The following is a 26431-nucleotide window of genomic DNA, read 5'->3' on the forward strand; positions in this document are numbered from 1 at the left end:
CGTGCCTAGTGGTACCAACACGTGTCATTTATGCTTTATGCTTATGATGCATTGATGATAAATTATGATGTATGACATACGACGTATGATGTATGATGACATGTATGAGTTATATGATGACGTTTGACGATGTTTTATGATGATTATGATGTGTTTATGATGACGGCGATGCATGCTAATATGATGACGTAAATGATGTTATGTCCTTAATATGATGTTATTTTCCATATTAAGATGAGAAACATTTTATGAATGTCATACAACATGATGAAGACGATTTTCATAGGACACAACCTTAGTTAACATTAATGATGATGAAAGAATGAAGACTAATGCATGTATATTACTAATAGTAATAGAAGGATGAAATTAGGGGTTGTGCCATAAACATGCTTTAAAAACGAGAAACCATAGGGACCTTATGCATTTTTCTGTGTACATATACATCGGGATACTTCCCCTTTTACGATGATGAGTATGGACGCGTACGCTACGATGATGATGGTGATCATGCCACACTCAGAGTTCTACTGACCTCCAGACATCGCTACAGACAACTAGCTCGACTATGATGGGTCCAAGGGGGTGTGAAGCGCTTGATGATTTACGTTCACACGTGTGGGTCGTGTGTAAAGAAGTACTGGACATCCAATTTAGTTCGAACTTAGAGGCCAAGTTCCTAGAGCATCATTGCACGTGTTTGCATTTTTATGACCCCTATAGTAGGGTCACTCACTGAGTATTCTTCAAAATACGCAGGGCCGTATACTACATCATTTTTCAGGTAAAGGCAAGGTGCCCGTGTACGACTAACGACGACATCACAACCAAAGACCATGACACATGCATCAGTTAGGTCAGAATAGATTGTTATACATTTCATGTTTGAATTATTTATTATTATCATTTTTAACATTTGTTTTTAAATCATGTTTTCGAACACGTAAGACCATGACGGTGTTTTCAATGATGATGTTATGTTTATGTTGAAATCATGATTTTAAAGATAATGTTTTAAGAGTTAAATTCCACCTATGAATTAAGGTTAAGAGGACGATAACACGACTTTAGGTAGCAGAAATCTAGAGTAGTTATATGACAGATTTTTCCACTTCTTTACGTGACTAAGAAAACCTATCTACGATAAATATTTTAATTTTTACCCTTGCTTCAACTACCATGATTCCCTTTAGTTTTAACCTAAAAAGAGGGTAAAAAACTTCTTAAACCAGTTAATTATTTTTCTTTAAAACTTTATCAATTCTATATATATATATACACGTGTTTATAATCCATCAAATATATAAGAGAGAACTGATTTTAACTATGTTTAGAGCGAGAATTTACTGAAGAGTTAATATTATAATTTTTTTTAAAAAAAAGTTTATGGTTAAATTTGCAACATTTACCGTATCTATCTAATTTTAAGGTGTAATTTGATGAGAAAGATGGATGATAAAAATGGTTAAAAAATTTAAAATAATAATGATTTGAATTACACCCACCAATTTTGAATGGTAAAAAATTAAAGTCTTGAATTTACATAATAGGAAAATGGTGGATCATTTTGACCCTTTCAAAACTCTTATTTTATATATATTTCTTTTTAATTTTGGTATCACATTTATTTGGAGTGGTTGGGTGGGTGATTCATAAATAACAATTAATTAATTAATTAATTAATTAATTATTTATTTATTTAATTAAAAAAAAAAAAAAGAAAAAAAAGAAAAAAACAAAGACAAACTTCAAAGGGATTAAAGACAGAAAAGGAAAGAGAAGAAGAAGTTAAATGTCGCCTTCAACAAAATCTATATTTTAACCCTAAAAAATTCGAAACTTCCAATTTCAACCCCAATCTCACTCCTCTCTTCCCCTCTCAATTTCTCTCATCACCATTGTCGTCCTACCTTACCTTGCTCTTCCGCTCATCAACAATACTCATTTCTCTTCTCAATTTCTTCCCCAATACTCCTAACCCAGGTATGCTTCCTTTTCCTCCACATTTTAGTGTTCTTTCTGTCTCTCTCGATTTCGCTAGGTTTTACTGGATTTTTTTTANGAGGTGTGATTTCCGCAATTTCTGTAGGGGTTTTTCGATTACTAGCTATTTTGATTCGATTTTGTACTTTTTGTTCTTTTACGAGTTTTGTGGCAACCTGAATATGGCCCTTCGAGATGCTGTTAGTAGCTTTAATTTGGGGATTTTCTTCAGTTCCAGTAGAAGGGGGTTTTTCGAAGAGGATTTTTGCTTCTTCATTCTCCTGTGATAAGCTTGTTTAAACAGGATTTTGATTCTGTTGCATGCAATGGTTTTTCTCAATGGGGGGTTTTTGTTTTTGTTTTTAAAATCTTTTGCGTTTTGAGCTATGTTTGAGGATGGCGATCGTGGTTTTGTTACAAGTAGTGTTTGTAGGTTTTTCCATTGGCGAAGAAGAGTTCCCCTCGCCTATGACTATTTTCTTGGTCAGCTCTGTGCGATGGCTAAGACAATTAGGAAAGACTTAGGTTGACCTTTGTAGACATGTTTATGATGAAACCTGTTTAGGAAAATTGCTTGACAAACAAACAATTTTGGATGGATTATTTTTCCTCTGGCAATTTAAATAAGTATTTAATACTTTAGGAAATAAATAGATCGACACAGTAGCGAAGAAAACTATATTTACATAATTAAAGACTGACGTGAAGGGGGAGAGGGAAGGAGGCAACATGGGCATGGGGAGGGAGAGACTTTATAATCTGAAGGTTCGATGTTTCCCACATTGTTGAACTCGGAAATAAAAAACTTAATCACACTTAAAACAAAAGGATTAAATGGACACTATTAACTAAATAGTAACTATAACTTGAATATTATGAATTAAAATGGGAGAGAGAGAGAAAGAGGAAGAAATGAACTATGTTTTTTGAAGTGTGAGGCACACTAAAGTGCAATAGCCTCCCCGGTGTAAGTATTAGGCGCAAAAATAAAATAAGGCAAGCCTTTTTCTTCTTTCTTGGTGAAGTGCATAATCGATGAATGTAAGTAAAAGATATCATCAACCTGAAACAAAATCCAAAACTGAAAAGAAAGTAAAGAAAGCAAAACATCTCCAATGTTGGTAGAAATGTAAAAATCCCCAAAGTTAGTCACTCTTCAGGAAGATCCCCAAATCTTAGCAGGAAATCTTGAATGAAGATTGTAATGTTAGAAAATGAAGTAAACAAGTCATGTCACTTATTTGTGAATGTTGAATCTTGAACGTACTGAAATCCAAGGTGCTGCTTCTTTAAAGATCCAATTTAAAAAGGAAGTAAACTTTGAAGGCCAAAAGTTATATTCGAACAAAAGAAAATAGTAAAAGTTACACTAAAATTAAACTATTACACTAAATAACCAGCATTTCCTATCAAACTTCAGCCAAGACTCGAGTACTTTTTTAGCTCACTCCCTATGAAGTTTATAACTTTTGAGCATTAGTCTCTTTTTATGACTTCAAGAAAAGAAGAACTTACATGTTGCAGTGTGACATTGCATTTATGTGGCAGTGCCATAAAGGTACCACAACAGCCTATGTCATTATCCTTCACAACCCCAACCCACCAAAACTGCCTCACTCTGCCGGTCGAAAATAGAGAGAGAAGTTCCCAAGTAATGTATTTTTTATTCATTCAAAAAAACAAATGATTCCTAGTAAATTATTTGAGTTCAACAATATGTGGGGTGGGGTTTCAAACCTTTGTCCTTTTAGTCTAAGGGCATAATACCTTAACTAACTGAGAGATGATTTGGTTGGTGATTCCTAATACGTATTTTATTCAATTAATTGTTGTAACGGCTAAAACAAATAGTTTTTCCTTTTTCCTCTCCACCCCTTTCTCTTCCTTCCGTCTTGATGTTATCTTCATTCTTTTATGGTATCGTGATGATTTTGACATGTCATTTGAATTTTTAGGATTCTTGGATTGGATGGTTTCATATTCTTTTATTATTCTTTTTTGAAGACAGAATGGTTTCATATTATGAATTTTTCAAGTATTGGGTAGCTCCTTTGTTTGTTCAGTGGAATAGAAAACTTAAAGATAGTTTGGCGAATGGTCTCCCTTGACCTAATAATTTCATGATGTAATTCAAACATTTTCTCTGCTCAAAATCAATTTAGGGTCCGAAGAGTGGTGGTAACTTTTACTTTTTACAATTCTGCTGTTATTGGGGCTATTTTAATTTTTTTTCCTTTTTTGTTTTTATTTGTTGTTTTTTTTTTCGACTTTCTTTTCGATTTTGCATTTTGTTGTCGGTTGATGATATCTTGTGAGCATTGGTTTCTATAAATAGAACAGGAGGTGAATATATTTTTGTTCTCTTGTACCTGTTGTCATAGAATCTTTTATTTGGAAATTGCTACCCTTAAATTTTTATCGAAGTTCAATCACAATTGAACCTATATTTGATTACTTTTTACCTGGGTAGTTTATAGTCAGTATGATAAAGCTTCTATTTTGCTAATTGTTTGGAGTATATTATTGTCGTGAATAAGCAGAGGAAAGACTTATATCCTCGTCTGCTGTAGAATAAAAAAAACGATGTTGAATGGCTTGCAAAGATATTTAAACTGTGAACAAGTTTGGCTGGCTTGTTCTAGGAAAGTTCTTTGTGATTGCAGTAGTTTTTATGAAGATTTTTCTATCTACTTTTTTCATTAGCATGATTTGTTTTAGAGCCACTTTCCGTTCACAAAATAACTCCGGTGGAATATGTTTAAGTCTCCCTCGAGCTATTACCAATGATTTATTCAAATGAGAAGGCATATGACAGATGTGTGTAATTCCTTCCAGTTCATACTTTTTTTTCATATTTAGTTCATTTTAATTTAGTTTGTTTGTCCAATACTAGAATATTTTCATGCGTGTATTATACGTTTTTTGTTCTAATTCATAACATTTTATAATCAAAGTTTATTGTTAATTCATATGAGAAGTTGATACTTTATTTTTAAAATAATTAATTAAAACCTTCAAAGATCAAAATATGGATTTAACATGTTCTTTCACTACCAGAGTTCATCTGTTAAACACATTTTTTAGAACAATCAATTGAAAACTATAAAAATACATATAGATTTTAAAGCCCCCTCTTCGTTTTAACAGAAAAGTGTTGGAGTTTCATGCTTAAATCATACTGCCGGAGTTTGGAAAGGCATGCTTCCCAGAATGGCAGAGGGGTACGGGCCTCACTTCAAAGAAGCGAGGTGCCCTCACTAAAGGGTGTGCCTAAGTGTAAGTGTGCATGCTTTAGTGCGCTCTGAGCCCCTTATTTTATTTTATTTTTCTTTTTTCTTTTTTTTTTCTTTTTTTTGTTTTTGTTTTTTTGTGAAGAATCTCTTGGAAACTGCTAGGAAATCTGTTTTTGTCCTCAATTTCTCCGAATAATAATAATAATAATAATGTATATTCTCAAAATTCATGTTATTTTACTGTTCCTTTTTTATTTTTTGAAAATATTAATGTTATTATTCTAATACTATATTTTTAATGTATAAAAATTTATTTACAAGAAAAAAGCCCTTGCTTGTCATCGTGCCTTGTACTTGAGCTCTAAAGGACTATTTTGCTTTAGTGCCTTTTGAACATTTATAAAACAATGCAACTGGGTGATAGAATTCAAATGAACCTTTTTCATTTCTAGTCATGAATTCTTAGAGGGGTGGATAGAATTAGAGGAGGTGTAGGAGTTCGTGAGATTTAATGTGTCTGTTTGAGCATCTGTTACCCAGACGTTTTGTAATTATCGTTTCAGTATGATGCTTTTGGATTGGAGTTTTCTCTTGTAGTGTAGCTAGTTGATGCCTCCTCTTGTGGGCTTGTTTTTTGTATGTCCTTTCATTTCTCTTAATGAAAGCTTGGATTCTTACCATGTATATGTAAGTCACGAATTGAATATTAAAATGGCTCATTTGGATTTGCTTAAACATTATAGTTCGGAATAAATGCTTCCTTTTGGATTTTGCCTTTGCTGTTTGTTTGTACTCATTTTCTTTCTGAAGTAGTTATAAGAAGCCCTTGGCAAATTGAAGCAAGAATCCTTGAAAGATTAAGTACCCTTACCTCACACAAACAGACCAATCCCAAAGGATGAATTAGAAAATAGGTTTCCATGATAATCAAATACAAAAGAGGAAGGAGAACTGGTTTCTTACTCGGTTTTAATTCTCCCAATCAATTTGATCAATTCAAAACTTGGTTGAATGTTCAACCAACTCTAGAACAAGAGTTGCAAGAGGGATGAAATACTTTGGGCTTTCAAAAGAAAAGTAAAAGTGCTTACACAAATTCATTAAGCATTTCAACCTGAATTACACCAAATGAGAAATAAGATTTTTAAACAACAATGTGTTGGAACTTAACCTCCTATGTGGTGACAAGGATTGGGCTAAAAGTTTAAGAATCAGAGCATGAGAAGCACTAATTAAAGCTACATCATCTCTCTTTAGTGGTGTTGTCTTTACCTAGCTGTGGAACGTGAAAATTTCCAAGAAAATAAAGTTCTTTGTGTCGCCCATCATTATATAAGAGTTTACACATTGGGGTGAGAGGGAGTTCTTTTATTCCAAGCTTAGGGGTTGTAGATCTATGATCAATGAGCTCCTTCATCCCCTCCATTTGTTTGGTAGGGAGTTCTTTGTGGAAATCTGGGTTGAGTGTAATTGTGGGGCCTTTGGAGTGAGAGGAATAATGAAATCTTCATCCCCTCCATTTGTTTGGTAGGGAGTTCTTTGTGGAAATCTGGGTTGAGTGTAATTGTGGGGCCTTTGGAGTGAGAGGAATAATGAAATCTTCATCCCCTCCATTTGTTTGGTAGGGAGTTCTTTGTGGAAATCTGGGTTGAGTGTAATTGTGGGGCCTTTGGAGTGAGAGGAATAATGAAATCTTCATCCCCTCCATTTGTTTGGTAGGGAGTTCTTTGTGGAAATCTGGGTTGAGTGTAATTGTGGGGCCTTTGGAGTGAGAGGAATAATGAAATCTTTAAATGGCTTAAGACGATTTTGACCAATGTTTGGTCCTTTGTAAAGTTCCATGTTTCTCTTTGGACTTTGCAGTGAAGTTTTTTTTTGTAATTAACCTTTAGATCTTATGCTGCATGAATGGAGTTCCTTTTTAAGTGTTGAACCTTTCCTTCCATCTTCAAGAAATGAACAAAAGAATTCATTTTGCAGCTCCTATCGTTTCCTTCATATTCTCCAATTCTACTATTGTTGAGGCCTTCTTGTTCATTTCCTTCTTGTAGTTCCTCTTGGGAGCAGGAGGATGGCTTATCTCCGTATTCTTCTCTTTGGAATCTTGGAAACTATCTTTTGGAGGCATTCGTGAAGCTTGAATGTTGGTTGGATTTGCGTCTGTTACTTCTTGGTTGATCCTTCACCAGATGTAAGACACTTGGAGTTGATTTAAAATCTCTGATTCATTTTATGTAGCTACCCTTTTCATCCTTGAATCCTAGCTTTATTGCTTTCCTCACTTTCATAGATCACACCTCTAGCTTTATTGCTTTCCTCACTTTCGTAGATCTCACCTCTAACTTTATTGAATCCTAGCGTTTGTTGATTTGATTGTTGTTGCTATCTTTTGATTTGTTCGAAGTGTAGCCGGTCATCATTAGTCAATCAGATCATTATCACAACGCTTTGTTATTGAAAGAAATCGGAGTTAGTCTAATAGAACAACTAAGCAAGACATGAAGACATAGTATTCACTTCACCATTTTATATGTATATATGTATGCCTTTTGCGCATGTTCATAGTTCGAATGTGTTGAATATTATGGGAGATAGGTTCCTAATGGTAGGTTTAGGCACACCAGTGAAAAATTCTGAAGAAGGCAATATTGTTTGCCAAGCATTTTGGGCCACTTTTCTGATTTGGCTGCATATGGACGTTTCCGTTAATTATTTTTTGATATCAAGTCTTTTTACTTGAATTGTGTGATATTTGGCTTAAACCTGACTTTTTATGTAAACTTTGGGGACGTTTCATTATGGCTGCATATGAACATTTTTTGCTTTGAATATAAACTAACAGTCTCTGTTTTCTATATAAAATAATAATAATAAAGGTACTAAAGCTTTATCTTGTTTCTGTAGTCTTGAAATATGCTGTTCCTTTTCCTGCTGGGGGTGCGAATTAATCGGTACTTCTGAACGAGCAACAATTTGCCAGGATTAAAAGAGGATGAGTCAGGCTGACCAAGGAATCAGCGCTGATAATTTAGCTGATGCTCCGTTGAAGCGAAAACGCGGTCGTCCCAGAAAATATCCGAAGCTAAGTTATGATGAGAATATTCTTATTTCAAAGAATAGAGGTAAGAAACATTTGGAGGCTATGCCTATTTCTCCTGGTTCTGGAGTAAATGGAAACCAATCACAACCAGCAATTCAAATTCAAAATATATCTGATGGAATGCTGGGACAAGTCGTGTCTGGTGTCATTGAGGCAGTATTTGAAGCTGGATATCTTCTGTGTGTTAGGGTTGGCAACTCTGGAATCACTTTGAGGGGTGTGGTCTTTAAACCCGGGCATTATGTCCCAGTTTCGGCAGAGAACGATGTGGCCCCGGATATTCAAATGATCAGACGAAATATGGTTCCTTTTGCTACAGGAAATCAGAGTCCTGGAAATAACCCTCTATCCAATAATGGAGAGGTCCCATCCCACGAATCATCAGGTGCCACACTGGGGTTTAAATATTCGCCTCCACATTCGAACTGGGACGCTCCGAAAGAAAAATCTGTATCATCTATACTTGCCCAAATTACCCCTTCCGGAAGCTCAAGAGGTAATGTGGTTCCTGTTGTGCAACTACCTGCTAAACTAACTAATGGACCCTTAGGTCCCTCTGAAACATTTACACTTCAGACTGCTGATATTGAATCCTCAAAAGGCAAAGAGGTTCTTATAGGTTCTTTTACGTCAAACGAATCAGCTCCCAACGATGTGACAGTTGGGATAGAAAGCTTTTCTTTCCAACCTCAAACTAGTCAGCAGGTCGTCTTACAAGATGTTTCGGTAGAAAACACTTCTCACAACGAATCCTTGGTAATGGAAGTACATGATTCAGAAGGTAAATCAATGGCATTGCCTAGCACGCCTTTCGAGAGTCTTGTGACTGAAGTGATCAAGAGAATTCAAGCACCCACTCTGTCAGCTGAGATGCAGACTGAGAACAACAAACCAACTGTTACGATATCAGCTAAAGAATTCGAAGTTAGTTCAGAGGTTGAAGCTAACCTCCTAGCAGATGGAGCGTTGATGATTGAACCCCTAAAAGCAGTGCAGCCCCTTCATGAAAGTTCAGAGCATATTCCCAAAGCTCTGGATGACGAGTCTAGAACCGGCAAAATGACTGAGCTGTTACAGGTACACAAGTCTTCGACTAGAATGTATTCTTCGTCAATCTTCATGTATTTGGTTAGATTACTAATACTTCTTGTACATGGGAAGAATGCACTTGCTTTATGCCGCTGCCTGCACTAACAAAGTGACATTACTTCGACAAGGTTTTGCAGGAAAACATGATGCAAACTCCAGATCCGTGGGGTGACGTGCACGACCCGGGTTTGATGCTGAAGTCGGAAGAACCTGGGGAATCAAGAAGAGAGATTGGGGATGAAGAAGAAGCTGGCAGCCAAAAGCAAATGTGAGTAGCAGCAGCATGTATGGGCACAGTTAATACTTTGGGTATAGAGGGGGTGGGGTACCATATGGTGTAGCTGTTTTCTGGATGCTACCCAACGTCTAATCCTAACATAGTGTAGTTGGATGATTGTCTAGTTGGATATTTGGATATGGACAACAAGTTCACATATGGAGAGTAAAGTAGCTAAAAGAGCCTTAAGTTATAAGGTTTTGTTGGGCAGCTTAATTGAATTAATGAAATTTATAAGTTTTAATCCCGAATCGATTAGAGAAAAAGGTTGCTGCCCGTCGTATGAATCAAATACTACTTAGGTTAAAATGTACTTTCGGTTTCATTTATTTTAATTTTTGTACTTTAATTTTGAAAATGTATTCTGGGCTGTCTTTTCTTCTTACCTGAAAATTTATTACTGTTGTTATTCAACTAATTTCTATGCAAAGGACTAAGGACTAAATTTAATATACCATTGGAAGTGTAATCTTTAGAATTCTTAATTCAGAATTGTTTCTAAAATTTTAAACTTTAAATCTTAATTCCGAAATAAATAGATTTCATCCATGAACTCGAACCAGGAAAAGAAATGATTCATTACATTTTATTTTATATCGTTGTTAAACAAGATTATGCCTTAAAAGAAGCTAATTATCGACTGTAGATTCTATACAGGCTTGAATTTAATATACCATTCATAATGCAAGTAACATGGTCAGTGAACAGTATAGTAGCAAGGGATCACATTTATCAACTCATGAATGACAATGAATCATTCCCTCCCTAGAAATAATGCTTATCCTAAACAAATTTTAATTCAACCTACACATAGTTTAACAGGCCCCATCCACCAATCAAAGGTAAAATGTCTTGATTTGAATGGAAACAATCCAATGAAAAGAAAAATGCTAATAATTAATACAAATTGGGAAAATAACTTTTAAGAGGATCAAAATTTTGCTATAACCTTGGGGTTGACTACATGGAGAATTAACAAAAGAAGCAAATTCATTAGAACTTGGCGTTGAAGAATGAATTAGCTTCTGGCAGTTCAATTGGGTGGTTGATTGGGAAGGATGGCTGCAAAGCTGGAATGACGTTTGGCGCTGCGGCAAGCGGTTGGTGTCCACTGGCCATGAATGGCTGAGGAACACAAAGCTGCAATGCTTGTGTTGCTGCAGTTCCTGCATTGGTCGAGGACGTGAAGATGCAAAGTTGAGCGATGAAAAGGGAATTGTGAGATCCCACATCGGTTTGGGAGGGGAATGAAACAACCCTAAGCCTCGAGGGGAAGCCCGAAAAGGAAAGCTCAAAAAAGACAATATCTGCTGATGGTGGGCTTGAGTCGTTACAGGAATGTTCAGGCATTAGCCAGGAACAAGAATTTCACCTTTTCCGATATTGAACAGGCTGTGCTGTCAACAAAGGGCAAGGTGGTATCGGTGAGATGATTGTCGTACCTTGAGCCAAGTCCTGAAATATGAGACAAGGAAACTAGGTAATTCAGAGTCAAAGGGAGAAGCAACATCATGAAAACAGACTAAATGATGAATTGACCTCAGAAAAAACCAAAGAACTTCAAACCGATCAAGAGAAACCTGCCCAAACAATAGGTACAGGTTGGGAAAATTGAGCAACGTTGCCACCAAACCCAGATATTGAGTTGTCATATGGGACAAACTTGGCGGCAGGCACAGGTGAACGAGGTACAAAAGGACTGAACACCACCTCTGGTTGTGCAACAGGCACATGTAGTACTGGCGTGTTGTTTGAAATGTAAGCCACTGGAGCTGCAGGGGTTGCTGACATGTTATTTGCAACGTATGGAGAGAAGAGTTTGGCTCTTGGATTGAGCTTGAATTCCTGCAGAAGTATAAAATAGAAGAATTATTTCATTAGTTGATCGGAGAAGAAATATCAATTATAACTTTGCGACCTTACAAAAGTCATCAATCTGTGTTCATCCCCATTGGTCAAGCTTAACGACCATGAATAGGACCTATCTTGTAAAAAGATATGTTCAAACCTAAACGTTTCAAAGGGAAAAAAACTTACCTCAGTTGAATTTGTCCTCGCTAATTACCCAATTTGCTACCTTTCCTCTTGAAGACCCTTGAAAACCAGGATCTATGATTGAATATCTGTTTTTTTTTTTTTTTTAATAAGAAAAAAAATAATAACTGATAGATCCTTTGTCAAGAAAACGAGAGGAATCATCTTGTTGGATGGGAAAATGTTGCCCATCCTAATCAGTTTGGTGGACTGGAAGTGATGTCAGAAGGAAATACGTAGCTAATTATCCCAGAGGCTATATAGAGATCCTTTGAAACCAGTAACTTATGGCAATTCAACCAGCAACTACACCAACGTTCGGTAGGTTAGGAGCACAAGTCCTCGGTGCAACATTCCATAGGGAAAATGCCTTCACTCGGCCTACATTTCATGAGGACCGATGAAGGAAGCAAGGTTGATCTAAGGACTCACGGAGAAGATGCTATTTTACCAATTTTCTAAGCTGTTCAGTCATGCAAACAGCAGTAACAGTACAATAAAGCCAACATGGTTTTCCTCCTACCCAAAGTGGTTCCTTGAGGAACTGATAAGGATCACGGTGTTGCAAACGTTCCAACTGAACCTATTACATGATCCAAGGCCAAGAAAATTCAACAAGCATTCATTCTTCACCTACAAAATTGAATAGGCTCGGTTCAACCATTATTTCATGTGTTACAAGCTTATATTCAATTGAGGAAGAACAATCTGGAGTCCCGAAAGTGAATATTTGCATGGTTAAAGAGTAGCGGATGAAGTTACTATAAATTGCACTTAGATAAATTGTTAGAAAACTTTATTTATTATTTTTAATTTCATAATTTCTTGGAGTGGGCAAAAGGGTGGGGAAGTTACTTGTCAAAGTGACTTTCTTCTTCTTCTTCTTCTTCTTCTTCTTCTTCTTTTTTTTTTTTTTTTTTTTTTTTTTTTTTTTTTTTTTTTTTTTTTTTTTTTTTTTTTTTTTTTTTTTTTTTTTTTTTTTTTTTTTTTTTTTTTTTNTTTTTTTTTTTTTTTTTTTTTTTGATTCGAAAGGGAGTGGGAATAAAATATGGCCACTAACTTTTTTAGTGGGCATTTTAAGAGTTCAAAGTTTCTTTTTTTTTGTGGGAGACTATAAATACTCACAAATTACTGTATAAAAGTAAGATGTTAGAGGAATGAAATTGAGCTCTCAAAGTGAGACTTTCACCTCTAAGCATCATCTTTGCCATTTCTAAATTTCAACCAATTCTTGTAGTAGATTGCATCTAAGTCATTCAATCAAGATCTAAGTCATTCAATCAAATCTTGATTAAGTGCGATTGTGGAATGACTCAATTTAGAACAAAGTTCCAAATCTTGCTTCTAGATCTTTGATCTATCTGAAGAGGTAATCTAATTCTAGCCTTAACTCTTGGTTGATTTGAATTTTGTAAGTGTTAATTTCTTTGATTCAATGGTTCTTGCTTCGTCAAAAGCTTGGATCGTTGGGCTGAGGATTAGGCCTTCTCAGCCCAACGATCCAAGAAATTAACACCTCCTTATACAAAATTTGGATCAACCAAGAGATAAGACTAAAATTAGATTACCTCCTCTTAAGATCAAATATCTAGAACCAAGATTTGAAACTTTGTTTTAAATTGAGTCACTCCACAATCGAACTTCATTAAGGTTTGATTGAATGGCTCAGATGCAATCTACTACAAAAATTGCTCACTTTGACAAATTACTTCCCCCACCTTTCTGACTACTACAAGAAATTATGAAACTAAAAATAATAAATAAAGCTTTCTAATAACTTATCAATTGAGTGCAATTTATAGCAACATCATTCGCTACTTCAACCGTACAAATATTCACTTTCAAAGCTTCAAATGGCCCTTCCTCAGTCGAATCAGCTTGTAACACATGAAATAATGGTTGAACTGGGTCAACCAATTTTGTAGATGAAGAATGAATACTTGTTGAATTTTCTTGGCCTTGGATCGTGTAATAGGTCCAGTTGGAACATTTGGAACACCGTGATCTTTATCAGGAACGGTTAACCCTCGTCATTCTTCAGAACTTTCCTCCTGCCCAAAGTAATTATGACTGTAAATTCTATAGACCCCCTATTATGAGAGTCTATACACGTAGGTGCGGGAGGGAGAGTAGGGGTACATTAGGAGGGTTTGCTTGAATGACTGTAGACCCAAGGAATTTTGTAAGTTAGAAGAGGGGCATGGGTACGTGAAGAGGGTGTGCTTGGATGGTTGTGTGGGTCCAAGGGAATTTTATAGTTGTTTGCTTGAGGGAGGTGAATGAAATCCATTACATGTTGTGAATGAAATGAAGTTGAACTACCCTCTACCCTCTTCTAGCATGTTACAATCCTCTTCTCTCATGTTACAATCCATTACAGCATCCATGTTGTACATTTGAAAGAGGTTGACCTCCTTGCTTTTATCATGTTACAATCCTCTTGCCGCCGAGCCCCCTTTCTCCTCGATCCACAGAGACAAAATGGCGGACTGGTGCCAACAGTTCATCACGGAAGAAATGACTCACTAAGCCGAGATCACTAACTAATACTAATCTAANTTTATCAGGAACGGTTAACCCTCGTCATTCTTCAGAACTTTCCTCCTGCCCAAAGTAATTATGACTGTAAATTCTATAGACCCCCTATTATGAGAGTCTATACACGTAGGTGCGGGAGGGAGAGTAGGGGTACATTAGGAGGGTTTGCTTGAATGACTGTAGACCCAAGGAATTTTGTAAGTTAGAAGAGGGGCATGGGTACGTGAAGAGGGTGTGCTTGGATGGTTGTGTGGGTCCAAGGGAATTTTATAGTTGTTTGCTTGAGGGAGGTGAATGAAATCCATTACATGTTGTGAATGAAATGAAGTTGAACTACCCTCTACCCTCTTCTAGCATGTTACAATCCTCTTCTCTCATGTTACAATCCATTACAGCATCCATGTTGTACATTTGAAAGAGGTTGACCTCCTTGCTTTTATCATGTTACAATCCTCTTGCCGCCGAGCCCCCTTTCTCCTCGATCCACAGAGACAAAATGGCGGACTGGTGCCAACAGTTCATCACGGAAGAAATGACTCACTAAGCCGAGATCACTAACTAATACTAATCTAATACTAATTAGAATAGAAAAGAACTGTCTATGTCATGTTATGTCTTCCCATGTAAAAATATGGGATGGATTATGTGATGACCGTCATGTATACATGATGCATATATGTAATATGTCATGGATGAAAGGAGAAAGGGAGTGATGTTAATGCAATGCTATGAATGTAAATCATGAGGATCTAATGCATATATGTATGTCATATGCATCGGGATACTTCCCTGTTATGTTATGTTAGTATTGGTGCGTACCATCGATATTTATGTTCGCCATGATATCATCGGACCTTTATTTTTCTGTGGCATCGGACGACGTGTTAACACGTTGTGCCCAACCAAGCCAAACCCAAGGGTGTGTATACGAGCCCGCTAGTGGGTCCATGTGCGCGTGCATAGACTGTGTGTGGGAAAACACTACACATCCAACCCTGCTCGAAACTGAAAAGATTCCAAGGTCATGTTATGATTTTAAAGGATAGGTCCCATCATTATATGTGTGTGATTGCATTACTAACCCCAACAGTGGGGTGACTTACTAAGTATTTCTTAAAATACTCAAACCACGTGCTACCCTTATATTTTTCAGGTAAAGATAATGCACCCCTAGACAAATGACAGTGAATGCTGAAATGGCCATAGAAATCAAGATAGGCCAATAGTATGCATTAAATTTCATTTAGTAGTTAATAGGTGGTTTATTTCATTTTTTTCATGTTAAAAGACTATGTTATTTTTATTTTCTTGTTTTAAATTAAACGTGTAAGTCCACAACTTCATTTGAAACGTTTTATTTAAATTTCCGCATATGTTATTAAAAGCATGCATGTAGTGACGTCTCTAGTTTAGGCAAAAAAAATTAGGAGCGTTACACCTAACCCTCTTCCAACTAAAAAAAAGATCATTCGAGCACACCTCCTCATGTGTCCCTACTTGTAAACTCTCGTAATAGGGTATCAAATTCCAGACAAAAGAGGAGCGACTGAACACAGATTTGTTCATGCACTAGCAAAGGATTTTTCCTCCACATCCGGCCAATAGCAGAGCATTTGGAGACTTAAGGTTCCTCATGAGATCAGATTTTTCAATTTATTACTCTCTCCATTTAATTAATACGGATGACAAATGACGGAGTCCTCTAACAGTGATAAGAATCACGGTGTTCCAAATGAACCTATTGCCAAGAAAATTCAAAAAATGTCATGAAGATTCAAAAATGTCAACAACAGAATTCGAACCTACACGTAGAGATCAGATTTTTCAATTTATTACTCTCTCCATTTAATTAATACGGATGACAAATGACGGAGTCCTCTAACAGTGATAAGAATCACGGTGTTCCAAATGAACCTATTGCCAAGAAAATTCAAAAAATGTCATGAAGATTCAAAAATGTCAACAACAGAATTCGAACCTACACGTAGAGAGCTCAATTGATTTCAAACCTATCGCATTAGCCACTTAAGCACATCAACATTTGTTAGAAAGAACTATTTTTAATTTCATAAATGATGTAAAAGTCAAATGGTCAATTTGACTTATTCTTTTATCGGGAATAAATCTCATCCACAAACATCTTTTGTCGGGAGACTATAAATACTCACAATATGTTATGTAAAATTCAGATTCGTGGATGAATGTAATTCAGATCTCAAATTGAGACGTTTTCCTTAGAATCCGAGCATCATATTTGCCATTTCTAAGTTCAAGCAATTATTGTGGTAGAATTGCACCCGAGTCATTCAATCAAGCCTTGATCAAGTTCGATTGTAGAGTGACTCAATTTAGAACAAGGTTTCCAAATCTTACTTCTAGATCTTCGATCATAAGAGTTCGATCATAAGAGGTAATCTAATTCTAGCCTTATCTCTTGGTTGATCCAAATTTCGTATAAGGAGGTATTAATTACTTTGATTCAAGGGTTCTTACTTCAACAAAAGCTTGGATCGTTGGGCTGAGGATTAGGGTTGCCTTATCAATTTGGTATCAAAGCATAGGTTGCATCGTTGTGGCCGACTCTAGAATTGATTTTATCTTTCATTTCTGCTATTGTTTATCTTTTCTTTAAATCTGTCCATTTATTTTCTTGCTGTCATTTCCACCATTATTTATCAACTTTTCACTTTGTCTCATTTTCTTCCTAAATATCACGTTGAGATCTTGAAAAAAAAAAAAATCTTATCATATTTGTTCTTACGATTGTGATTATAAACGATCTTTATCATTTTTTTTTTAGATCATTTGCATGTTTATTTGAAGATCAAATAAACTTCGATTCACATCTTTTTCTTAATCCATCTAAATCTAGAACCATTGTGTTTGATATTTTTTTTTCTCATAATCTACGCTTGAAGATAACTTCTAAATTTCCCGAATTCTGTAAAAAGGAGAGTTAGATCGTTCTTAAAATCTTCATGTCCTTTCTTTTTTTTTTTTTTAATTTTTTATTTTATTTTTCAGTGTGCAATTCTATCCCAAAATATCTTTGTATCTCTTATTTGTTTGTTCACTTCTTGTTTTATTTTGTTGTTATTTCATAATTAACTTATCTTGATTGCTTTGAATAGCTTGCAACTATCAGAATTGCTTTATCCATATATTAGCCTACCTGGATCATAATTTAGTCACTTTCCCATTGCCTACCTTTGTGTGTATAAACACGAATGTCCCTAAGTGTAAAATCATTGAGTTGAGTGTTTAAGGTCCTAAACATATTTCACTACTGTTTGTACAATCATGAACCAAGATGAGGAAAATGGAGGGGAGATCACTGATCTAGTTGAAGAAGTCCAGAAGAATGAGGAGGAACGGGAAGATGGGATTCATTTGGCACTTATAACAAGAAGACTTGTTAAAACTCAAGTTACGGAGAATGATGTTGATGATCAAAGAGATAACCTGTTCCACACGCAGTGTTTCGTCAAGGGGACTGCTTGTAGTCTTGTCATTGATAGTGGAAGTTGCACCAATGTTGTAAGTACCATGGTTGATCAAAATGTTACAAATTCCAACCCAAGATCATCCTAAACCTTACAAGCTCCAATGCTCAATGATAGTGGAACAATGAAGGTAGTTTCCCAAGCTTTAATATCTTTTACTTTGGGAAAATATAAAGATGAAGTTCTTTGTGATGTGTTACCAATGCAAGCTGAAAATATATTGCTTGGCCGACCATGGCAATTTGACAAGAGGGTTATGTATGATGACTATTTGAATAGGTAAAGATGGTAGAAAAACCACTCTTGTACCTTTGAGTTCTGCAAATGTATTTACTGATCAATTAAAGTTGGAGGAAAGAAAGAAAGATTTGGAGGAAAAAGAGTTAAAAGAAAAACTAGAGTTGAGTGAAAAAATAGAGAAAAATCAAAGAGAAAAAGTAAGAATGAAAAAAGAGATGAAATCGAAGAAAAAAAGGAAGAGAGAGAGTTATTTGGCTACAGTTGGAGAGGTGAGAAGGTTTTCACAAAAATCGATCTTTGTACATAGTACAATGGAGGATTTTTGATCTCTAACTCTAACAACTTGGCTTTGCCTAGTGTTTTTTGATCTCTTTTACAGGAATTTGAAGACATGTTTCAAGATAAAGAAATACCTCCCATTGGAGGTACTGAACATAAATAGACTTCATTCCAAGAACTGTCATTCCTTATAAGCCAGCTTATCGAGTCAATCCAACCGAGACAAAAGAAATTCAAAGGCAAGTGGAGGAGCTCATGGAGAAGGGCTATATACGAGAAAGTTTGAGTCCATGTTCTATACGAGACTTATTGGTGCCAAAGAAAGATGAAACTTGGCGCATATGCATGGATAATAGAGTCATCAACAAAATCACGGTAAAAGTATCGACATCCTATTCCTAGGTTAGACGATATGCTTGATTTATTGCATGATTCGTGTCTATTTATAAAAATTATTTTGAAATCTGGATATCATCAAATTAGAATGCACGTAGGAGATGAATGGAAAACATATTAAGTTTGGATTGTATGAATGGCTTGTTATGCCTTTTAGTTTAACTAATGCGCCTAATATCTAATGTTTTGAGAAAATATCTGAGAAAATATGTTGTTTATATGGATGATATTATAATTTATTTGAAGATTTTGCTCGAACATGTGGAGCATGTTAAATTAGTTTTGATTACACATAGAAAAGAGAAATTTTATTTTAATAAGGGTAGTTTTTGCATGAAAAAAATTCACTCTATTGGCTTCATAGTTGGTAAAAGTAGAGTAGTATTAGATAGAGACAAAGTTAAATTCATTATGGATTTACCAACACCAAAAGATGCACATAAAGTTCGGAGTTTTCATGAGTTAGCTAACCTCTATAAGAGATTTATAAATGATTTTAGAACCATAACTGAACTATTGAATGGCTTAGTGAAAAAGAATGTTGTTTTTAAATGAGGAGGAATGCAAGAGAATGCATTCAATTTGCTTAGGAAGAAATTATGCAATGCATCATTATTTATTTTGTCTAGCTTTTATAAAACTTTTGAAATTGGATGTGATGCATGTGGTTTGGTCATAAATGCTGTCAAGATGCAAAGTCGTGAGTGTATTTTAGTGAAAAACTAAATGGGGCAACATTGAAATACCCTACCTATGATAAAGCATTGTTTGTAGTTCATATATTGCATGTGCCGCAACACTACTTATGCCCTAGAGAATTTGTGATCCACTTTGATCCTGAAAACTTGAAGTATGTGAAGGGTCAAAGCAAACTGAACCGTAGACATGTAAAGTGGGTGAAATTTATTGAAACATTTTCGTATGTCATCAAGTATAAGCAAGGTAAAGATAATATGGTAACTCATGTGTTATCTAAAAGGTACTATCTCTTTACTCCTCTTACTACAAAAATTCTTGGATTTGAGCCTATTACAGGACAGAATTATATACGGATAACCAGAACTTCATAACTATTTATGCATCTTGTCTTGCAAAAAAAAAGCGATGGAGGATTATTATGTGTTTCATAAATTTTTAATTAAGGAAAGTATGTTTTGTATTCCTAAATGCTCTATAAAAGATTTGTTTTTTAGAGAAACATATGGTGGTGCATTAATGGGACATCTCAGGATTAATAAAGTTTATAAGATGTTGCATAAACACTTCTTTTGGCCGAAGATGAAGCACGATGTCCATAAGTTTTGTAGCAAATGTTTTAAACGCAAAGAAACTAAATCTAGATCACAACCTAACGGATTTTATACTCCTTTGAATGTACCTAATAAACCTTGGACTAATATATTTATAAAATTTGTTCTTGGTTTACTGCACACTAAAAAGGATAAAGATTGTATTTTTGTTGTGGTAGATATATTTATTAAAATGAGTCGAAATAGATGATGCAAAGCATGCTGCTGACTTTAAGAAAGTAGTTTATGGATTTAATCCACTTCATTTGCTTCCTATTCCTTCTATTTTCCTTCTAATATTTTTGTGAGTGAAACATGCAGATTTGATCAAAACATTTCAAAAGAAGGTGAAGGAAATTGATAAGTCAACCCTAATCCTCAACCCAATGATCCAAGCTTTTGTTAAAGCAAGAACCCTTGAATCAAAGTAATTAACACCTTCTTATACGAAATTTGGATCAACCAAGAGATAAGGCTAGAATTGGATTACATCGAAGATCTAGAAGCAAGATTTGAAAACCTTGTTCTAAATTGAGTCACTCCACAATCGAACTTGATCAAGGCTTGATTGAACGGCTCGAGTACAATTCTACCACAAGAATTTCTTGAAACTTAGAAATGGCAAATATGATGTTCGGATTTCTAAGAAAAACGTCTCAATTTGAGATCTGAATTACATTCATCCACGAATCTGAATTTTACATAACATATTGTGGGTATTTATAGTCTCCCGACAAAAGACGTTTGTGAATGGGATTTATTCTCAATCCTCTTTAATCTCCACAAAAGAATCCACAAAAGAATAAGTCAAATTGACCATTTGACTTTTACATCATTTATGAAATTAAAAATAGTTTTTTCTAACAAATGTTGATGTGCTTGAGTGGCTAATGCGACAGGTTTGAAATCAATTGAGCTCTCTGCGTGTAGGTTCGAATTCTGTTGTTGACATTTTTTAATCATCTTCTTGGCAATAGGTCCCTTTAGAACACCGTGATTCTTAATTCTTATCGATGGGCCTTTCTCCCCTTAGTGAATTTTTTGAACAAAGGACATTGAAAACTAGGAGGCACTATTTTTTACCTGCATTTTTGCAAGGAAATTGTGGTATGGCTTCATCAAAAGTTTTGGTCTTCGTTGGTGCAAACCTAACAACACACAGGATTTTTCATTGAAGATATTCCGTTCTTTAAAAACAGAAACAAGATTGCTTTCAAATTTTTCTCGTTCGTTTGGGAATTGAAGCAGTCTTCATAGCTAGATTTTTTGTAGTTCTCTATTCGAGCCTTTGTACTATATGCAGTGGTTTAGTTGCCGAATATGCTTTTTTCAGGTCTAGCTTTAGTGGCTCTTCAGTGACATGGTTTTGCTTCAGGGATTGTGTCTGTTTCTCCATTGGGCTCTTTGTTCTTCATTGTATTATTTGGTTTCTTATATTTTTGGAAGTTCCTTTCTTTTTGGTATGGTTGCTTGTTCTTTACACTTCCTATGGGAGTTTGTTTCCCCAAATCTTTTATTTATTTTCATATATCAACTGAAAATTTTGTTTCTGGTTAAGAGAAACATAAATAACTTTATACAGATATGGTGAAAAGTCCTGAAGAGTAGAACACCTTGAAAAAAAAAACAAAACAGAAGGGATATAATTTATAAATCATTAGTGTAAAGAGCATCCCTTTCAAATACGCCCTCCCATTTTATTTCCCTATTTAGAAAAAATTATGTAGTTCCCTTCCATCCAGACATTTTCCCATAGCCTTGATTTAAATAGGTCTTCCCCAAAACCCCTGCCATTCACTGCAAATTCCTTCATGGATTTATGAATACCCCATCCAACATATAGGCGATTCAGAATTGAACACCAGCATCTTGAATTTAAACTCACGCACCAGTTTAAAGAAGGTGCCAATTTGGCATTCTGTAACTTGTCTGAAGCAGGCATTTAATGATTCAAATGAACAAGTCCACAATAAATTTTTCACCTACTCTAGTACACTACCTCTTCACATCAGCATAGTCAAATTTTCCTCTAGAGTGTCCTTCCTTTTAATTAATTTTTCAATAGATGATCTGATTGAGATATGGCCAGATTCTTCAAAGATTTCAAAAAAAAAATTAAAATATATTATGGATAATTACAAAGTCCTAACCTTGTGGGTTGCCTATACCTACATCCTCCCTATCGCATGGAAAGTGCCCAACATTCCAAACATATTCCTGTATTCCTCTATGTTGCCATCTTAGAGTTTTACGAGTGGATAAGAAGATAATTAGTTCAATCACCTTCAGTTCTTTGATGACACTCCCTTTCTCTTTGGCTAATCGGAAGATCCAATCTCTTCAAAATTAATTCTTATGGTAGTTGGGCCAACCTGAGAATAGCAGTTAGGTACACACTTTCAGCCATGACACTCCCTTTCTCTTTGGCTAATCGGAAGATCCAATCTCTTCAAAATTAATTCTTATGGTAGTTGGGCCAACCTGAGAATAGCAGTTAGGTACACACTTTCAGCCATGACACTCCCTTTCTCTTTGGCTAATCGGAAGATCCAATCTCTTCAAAATTAATTCTTATGGTAGTTGGGCCAACCTGAGAATAGCAGTTAGGTACACACTTTCAGCCATGACACTCCCTTTCTCTTTGGCTAATCGGAAGATCCAATCTCTTCAAAATTAATTCTTATGGTAGTTGGGCCAACCTGAGAATAGCAGTTAGGTACACACTTTCAGCCAAGAGGTCATAGAGTCGAATCTCCTATGGAACTAAAAAAAAATCTTAATGGAAAAGAAGTGGCTGATGGTTTTGGATGTAAACAGTGAGTGGCATCTTCCTTAATCAATACTAGCAACTCTACTCAACGTCTAAGGGTTTCTGACTCAATGAGTAGCATCGTCCTCGATGAGTAGCATTGTCTACCATGAAAAGCCCTTGGAAGTCAATTGTAGTGATACAAATTGTTTACTCAAGTCTGTAACCTCAAGATGCTTGTGGGTCTCATCTTTTCGAAGGTTTGGGTATCCAAATTAGACTCGACCATAGAATAATTTATCTTGACAAGTTGGTGTGTGATATGTAAAAGAGAGGATGAATTGGCGACTACCTCTTCCTTTGGTACCTTTATGTAAGAAATTGAGGAAATTTCTCAAACTTTTTAATTGGTCTTATCATTGGCAAACTTTCTGTATAGTTAAACCTTGTTTTTTTACTAGTATGGGTATTTTCTACAGCTGACTTTTGCATCTATGGCTTTTCTTTGATTTGTGCCGACCGGAGAGCGTTTAGTAACTCCCATAATTTCTGTAAGCTTTTGTCTTGTATTTCGTCCATCCAATAAAATTTTGTATCAATAAATACTTTTTTTAAAAGAAAAGGTGAATATTAAAAAGTTCTTTAACTCAAGGGATTGTACTAATCTGAGGGGATTTTGGCTGAGAACAATGGAAAAGATATTAAGGTATAAATATAACATGATAAATGTCCCATGAACATTCTATCTATTAATTATAGTAGTGATGTGATAAACTGATAAGGATACGACGTACCTTGCCACTTTTATGGATTCTGAACCATGAGAAGGGGCCATGTCGATCGTTGACTGCATTGAACTATGACAGGAGTCCATGCTTCTATCCACAGACAAAAGTGAAGAAGTTGAGACACCAACTGAAAATGCATACGTCGTTATGTTGAGTGAAATGGGTCTTTCAGTGCATGGTTTCTCTAATTTAATAAGAGCGGGAGCAGAACAATTAGATACTCTAAACAATTGTTTTATGGCATTATTAAATTCTTATTATTCTCTGAATTTACTTAATCAGGCCGAAAATCCACCGCATAAAAAGATATCTACAATTCAAGTGGTCAAAGAATGATAACATTGCATAGAAATATCCACGCTGGAAGGTATTTGAAAACTGTACAGCAAAATCATAGGGTCCTACACTAACTAGCTAATTTCAAGAGATAACCACTTAATCCTACAACATATGGTGTCAAAATTTATTGAGCATTTAACATTGTAGGTAAGTTGCAACTGAAACTACAACTCCGTAGTGCTATTTGCAAAATCAACAATTCAAATAAAAAACTATCTGCAATTATATTTAGTTCATATATTAAGAAAACCCTTTCATAGAAGCTTTATAACCAAATTAGGTGAGCCAGATATAATTAACAACACTTTGAACTCACCACTCAATAAAGAGGATTGAACTCGATCAACCTACAGAAACAAAAGTAGTCAGTCTTTAGTATAGTCCACCCATATGAATAACATCTAATTCTCAAGAAAACACGGGTCTTGAATAAGCTTAACTGACATACATTGAGTCCTTGACGCATATCAAATTCCTGACCACGATCGTCCTGCTCCTTTTTCAATTGGTTGTCTGGGTCCTGTCTATCGAATAATTTAACATAAACCATAAGAAAAGGAGCACTTCAGTGAGATAAGAGTAATTGGTTACAAGATAAAACTGAACCAACAGATATATCAATCTCAAATAAAGTAGAGCGTGTGCCGCACAGAATGTTTCCTTTCTGGTATGAAATTGCTTCTTACCAAAAATAGTAATAGCAATAATATCAACGAAAGAATTCATGATAGTAATTAGTTACAAAATAAAATTAAACCAACAAATATCAATCTAAAAAAAGGTAAGAGAACCATTCTCCACACGGCATGTTCCCTTTTTGGTATGAAATTATTTCTTACCAAAATTAATAATGATAACAACAATAAAAGAACTGATGACACTTTATGAACCAGAACTACTTTTGATGGCCTCATCATGGAGATGAGATAAGCCTCAATTCTTTGCTGAACAGCCATAAAGAAAGAAATATGTTTAGGAGAAGTTATTTCATACCTGCAATTGATTGCAGTGCCAGTGACAACTTCAAGCTGCAAGGAGGTTGGTGGGAAGATAGGGTCATTATGAATAGGAATATGATAACCTTCAAAACAAAGACCAACATGCATAAACTTAGATAGTATGCCAACGAAATAATTCATACAAACAGTTAGTAGTGTAGGTATGTTGAGCGAATACTATTTTTCAAGTACTATTAGTAGGCATCTTTCAAGAGGTTATCTTAATTAATACATGAGTCATTCTTAACTATTCTTTTAATACGGCCATCGCTCCTCTAACTTAAAATATTAGAAGCATATGCTGGGTGAGTGTGCTACAACTATGCAAGGAAGGCACCAAAAGTTCACCTTTTTGCAATTTATTCTCTCTTTTCTGCTGTGCATCTCTCTGGTTGTTCTCAACGTTATCTCGCAAAAGTGGTCTAACATCACTAAGCTTCCCAGTTACAGTAGGCAGTGAACCATGAGCAAACCCATTTTGATCTTGGACCAGGTCACTGTTTTTACAATTAAAATCTGTGTTGGTAATCACGTGCATTTAGATGAGCATATGAATCACAATAGAAATCGAAAACCCCCATCTATCTTTCTAGTTCAACAATTGTGAGTATGGAAATTTGAACCTCGAAACTTTTGGCCAAGGATGCCAAGGTTATAATGTCATAACCAATCTCAAGATATGCTTTGGTTGACAAAACCTTCCCCCATCTTGAAATATGGATTATTAAGCAAGAGACTATAGCTTTCTATGTGATGCCCAGTGCTAATTAAAATGCCAATAAATGATACTTTCCTGAAGCTACTATCATGAAACTAATTATGCAATAATTTGCCTAGTATACAAAACCAAGTAGGAGAGAACAGAATATTCTTTCCAAGTAAAATCAAGATAAAAAATGGCCATTTGAAGACAACATAACCTTCTCAACCACAGATAGGCACTTCTTTTAGGAAAAATCCCTCAGTTCTAACTCAAAATTCCTTAACATAAATTATGAAAAAGGTTACATTTGTACCAAGAGTGACCATGGAAACAATCTGCTAAGAACAACCATATACATCACTCCAAACGCCACAGACAAAAGAATATCAAACTCCAAAATTTAGACCATAAGTACACACAATGCTAGGAAGGGATATACCTTATTTGATTAATCGGACACCCCTCCTTGAATGACTCCGCACATGTCTTAGCCTCTGTCGCTGGATGCAACAAAATAGGATCGTTGGCCTTGGCTTCGTAATCATAACCAGCCAAGAGTTTGGAAAAACTACCAGCCGGAAGTCGAACCTACTGTACATTTGAAATAACCCAATGTGACCTAGATTTCCATTAAACTAAATTAGATTAAATAACATGAGTACTAGATAAAGCGAAATAAAAGTGGCCTTAACTACATACCGTCGCAACAACTTGAACAAGATCACCAGAGAGAACAATAAGAGTATCTATCAATTACAACGTCATCGTCCACATTCACATTCCTTTTACTCTTTTTTGTCATCCTTGCTTTCTTCAGAACAACGCCTATTGATGCACAGATTGATTTCGTAACTATCACCATTTCTCGACGTATAGGAAAAATGAAAAAATTC

At 35.4% G+C, this 26431-nt stretch overlaps 2 protein-coding genes across 6 annotated transcripts; one reads left to right on the plus strand and one right to left on the minus strand.

The window, feature by feature from the left end:
* The first annotated feature begins 1800 nt into the window (after nucleotides 1-1800).
* On the plus strand, nucleotides 1801-9933 carry LOC111783826. 5 transcript variants are annotated; one of them, XM_023664671.1, is made up of 5 exons: nucleotides 1802-1983; nucleotides 5131-5259; nucleotides 7268-7407; nucleotides 8121-9393; nucleotides 9534-9933. In XM_023664671.1, exons 4-5 carry the CDS (start codon nucleotides 8209-8211, stop codon nucleotides 9675-9677), a joined length of 1329 nt encoding a protein of 442 aa, XP_023520439.1. In that variant the 5' UTR covers nucleotides 1802-1983; nucleotides 5131-5259; nucleotides 7268-7407; nucleotides 8121-8208; the 3' UTR covers nucleotides 9678-9933. The 5 variants fall into 5 exon arrangements, with proteins under 5 accessions (XP_023520441.1, XP_023520439.1, XP_023520440.1 ...); XM_023664673.1 differs by lacking the exon at nucleotides 5131-5259 and having other exon boundaries at nucleotides 1801-1983; nucleotides 9543-9933; XM_023664672.1 differs by lacking the exon at nucleotides 7268-7407.
* Nucleotides 9934-10334: 401 nt separating this feature from the next.
* On the minus strand, nucleotides 10335-26400 carry LOC111783839. The gene is made up of 10 exons (XM_023664684.1): nucleotides 26296-26400; nucleotides 25978-26126; nucleotides 25184-25332; nucleotides 24831-24918; nucleotides 24286-24361; nucleotides 24154-24184; nucleotides 23505-23682; nucleotides 11222-11527; nucleotides 11055-11137; nucleotides 10335-10848 (listed from the first exon to the last, which is right to left on the minus strand). Exons 1-9 carry the CDS (start codon nucleotides 26398-26400, stop codon nucleotides 11083-11085), a joined length of 1137 nt encoding a protein of 378 aa, XP_023520452.1. The 3' UTR covers nucleotides 10335-10848; nucleotides 11055-11082.
* Between the last annotated feature and the right edge of the window lie 31 nt (nucleotides 26401-26431).

Source organism: Cucurbita pepo, unplaced genomic scaffold, assembly GCF_002806865.2.
Source record: "Cucurbita pepo subsp. pepo cultivar mu-cu-16 unplaced genomic scaffold, ASM280686v2 Cp4.1_scaffold000102, whole genome shotgun sequence".
NCBI lineage: Eukaryota > Viridiplantae > Streptophyta > Magnoliopsida > Cucurbitales > Cucurbitaceae > Cucurbita > Cucurbita pepo.

Bases quoted from the DNA above. Each gene is read 5' to 3' on its own strand.
- LOC111783826 (XM_023664671.1), top strand. From the start codon at position 8,209: ATGAGTCAGGCTGACCAAGGAATCAGCGCTGATAATTTAGCTGATGCT. The intron at 9,394-9,533 runs GTACACAAGTCT...TACTTCGACAAG, and splicing joins AAATGACTGAGCTGTTACAG to GTTTTGCAGGAAAACATGAT.
- LOC111783839 (XM_023664684.1), bottom strand. From the start codon at position 26,400: ATGGTGATAGTTACGAAATCAATCTGTGCATCAATAGGCGTTGTTCTG. The intron at 24,185-24,285 runs GTATGTCAGTTA...TTGTTTCTGTAG, and splicing joins ATATGCGTCAAGGACTCAAT to GTTGATCGAGTTCAATCCTC. The intron at 11,138-11,221 runs GTCAATTCATCA...CTCATATTTCAG, and splicing joins GTTCTTTGGTTTTTTCTGAG to GACTTGGCTCAAGGTACGAC.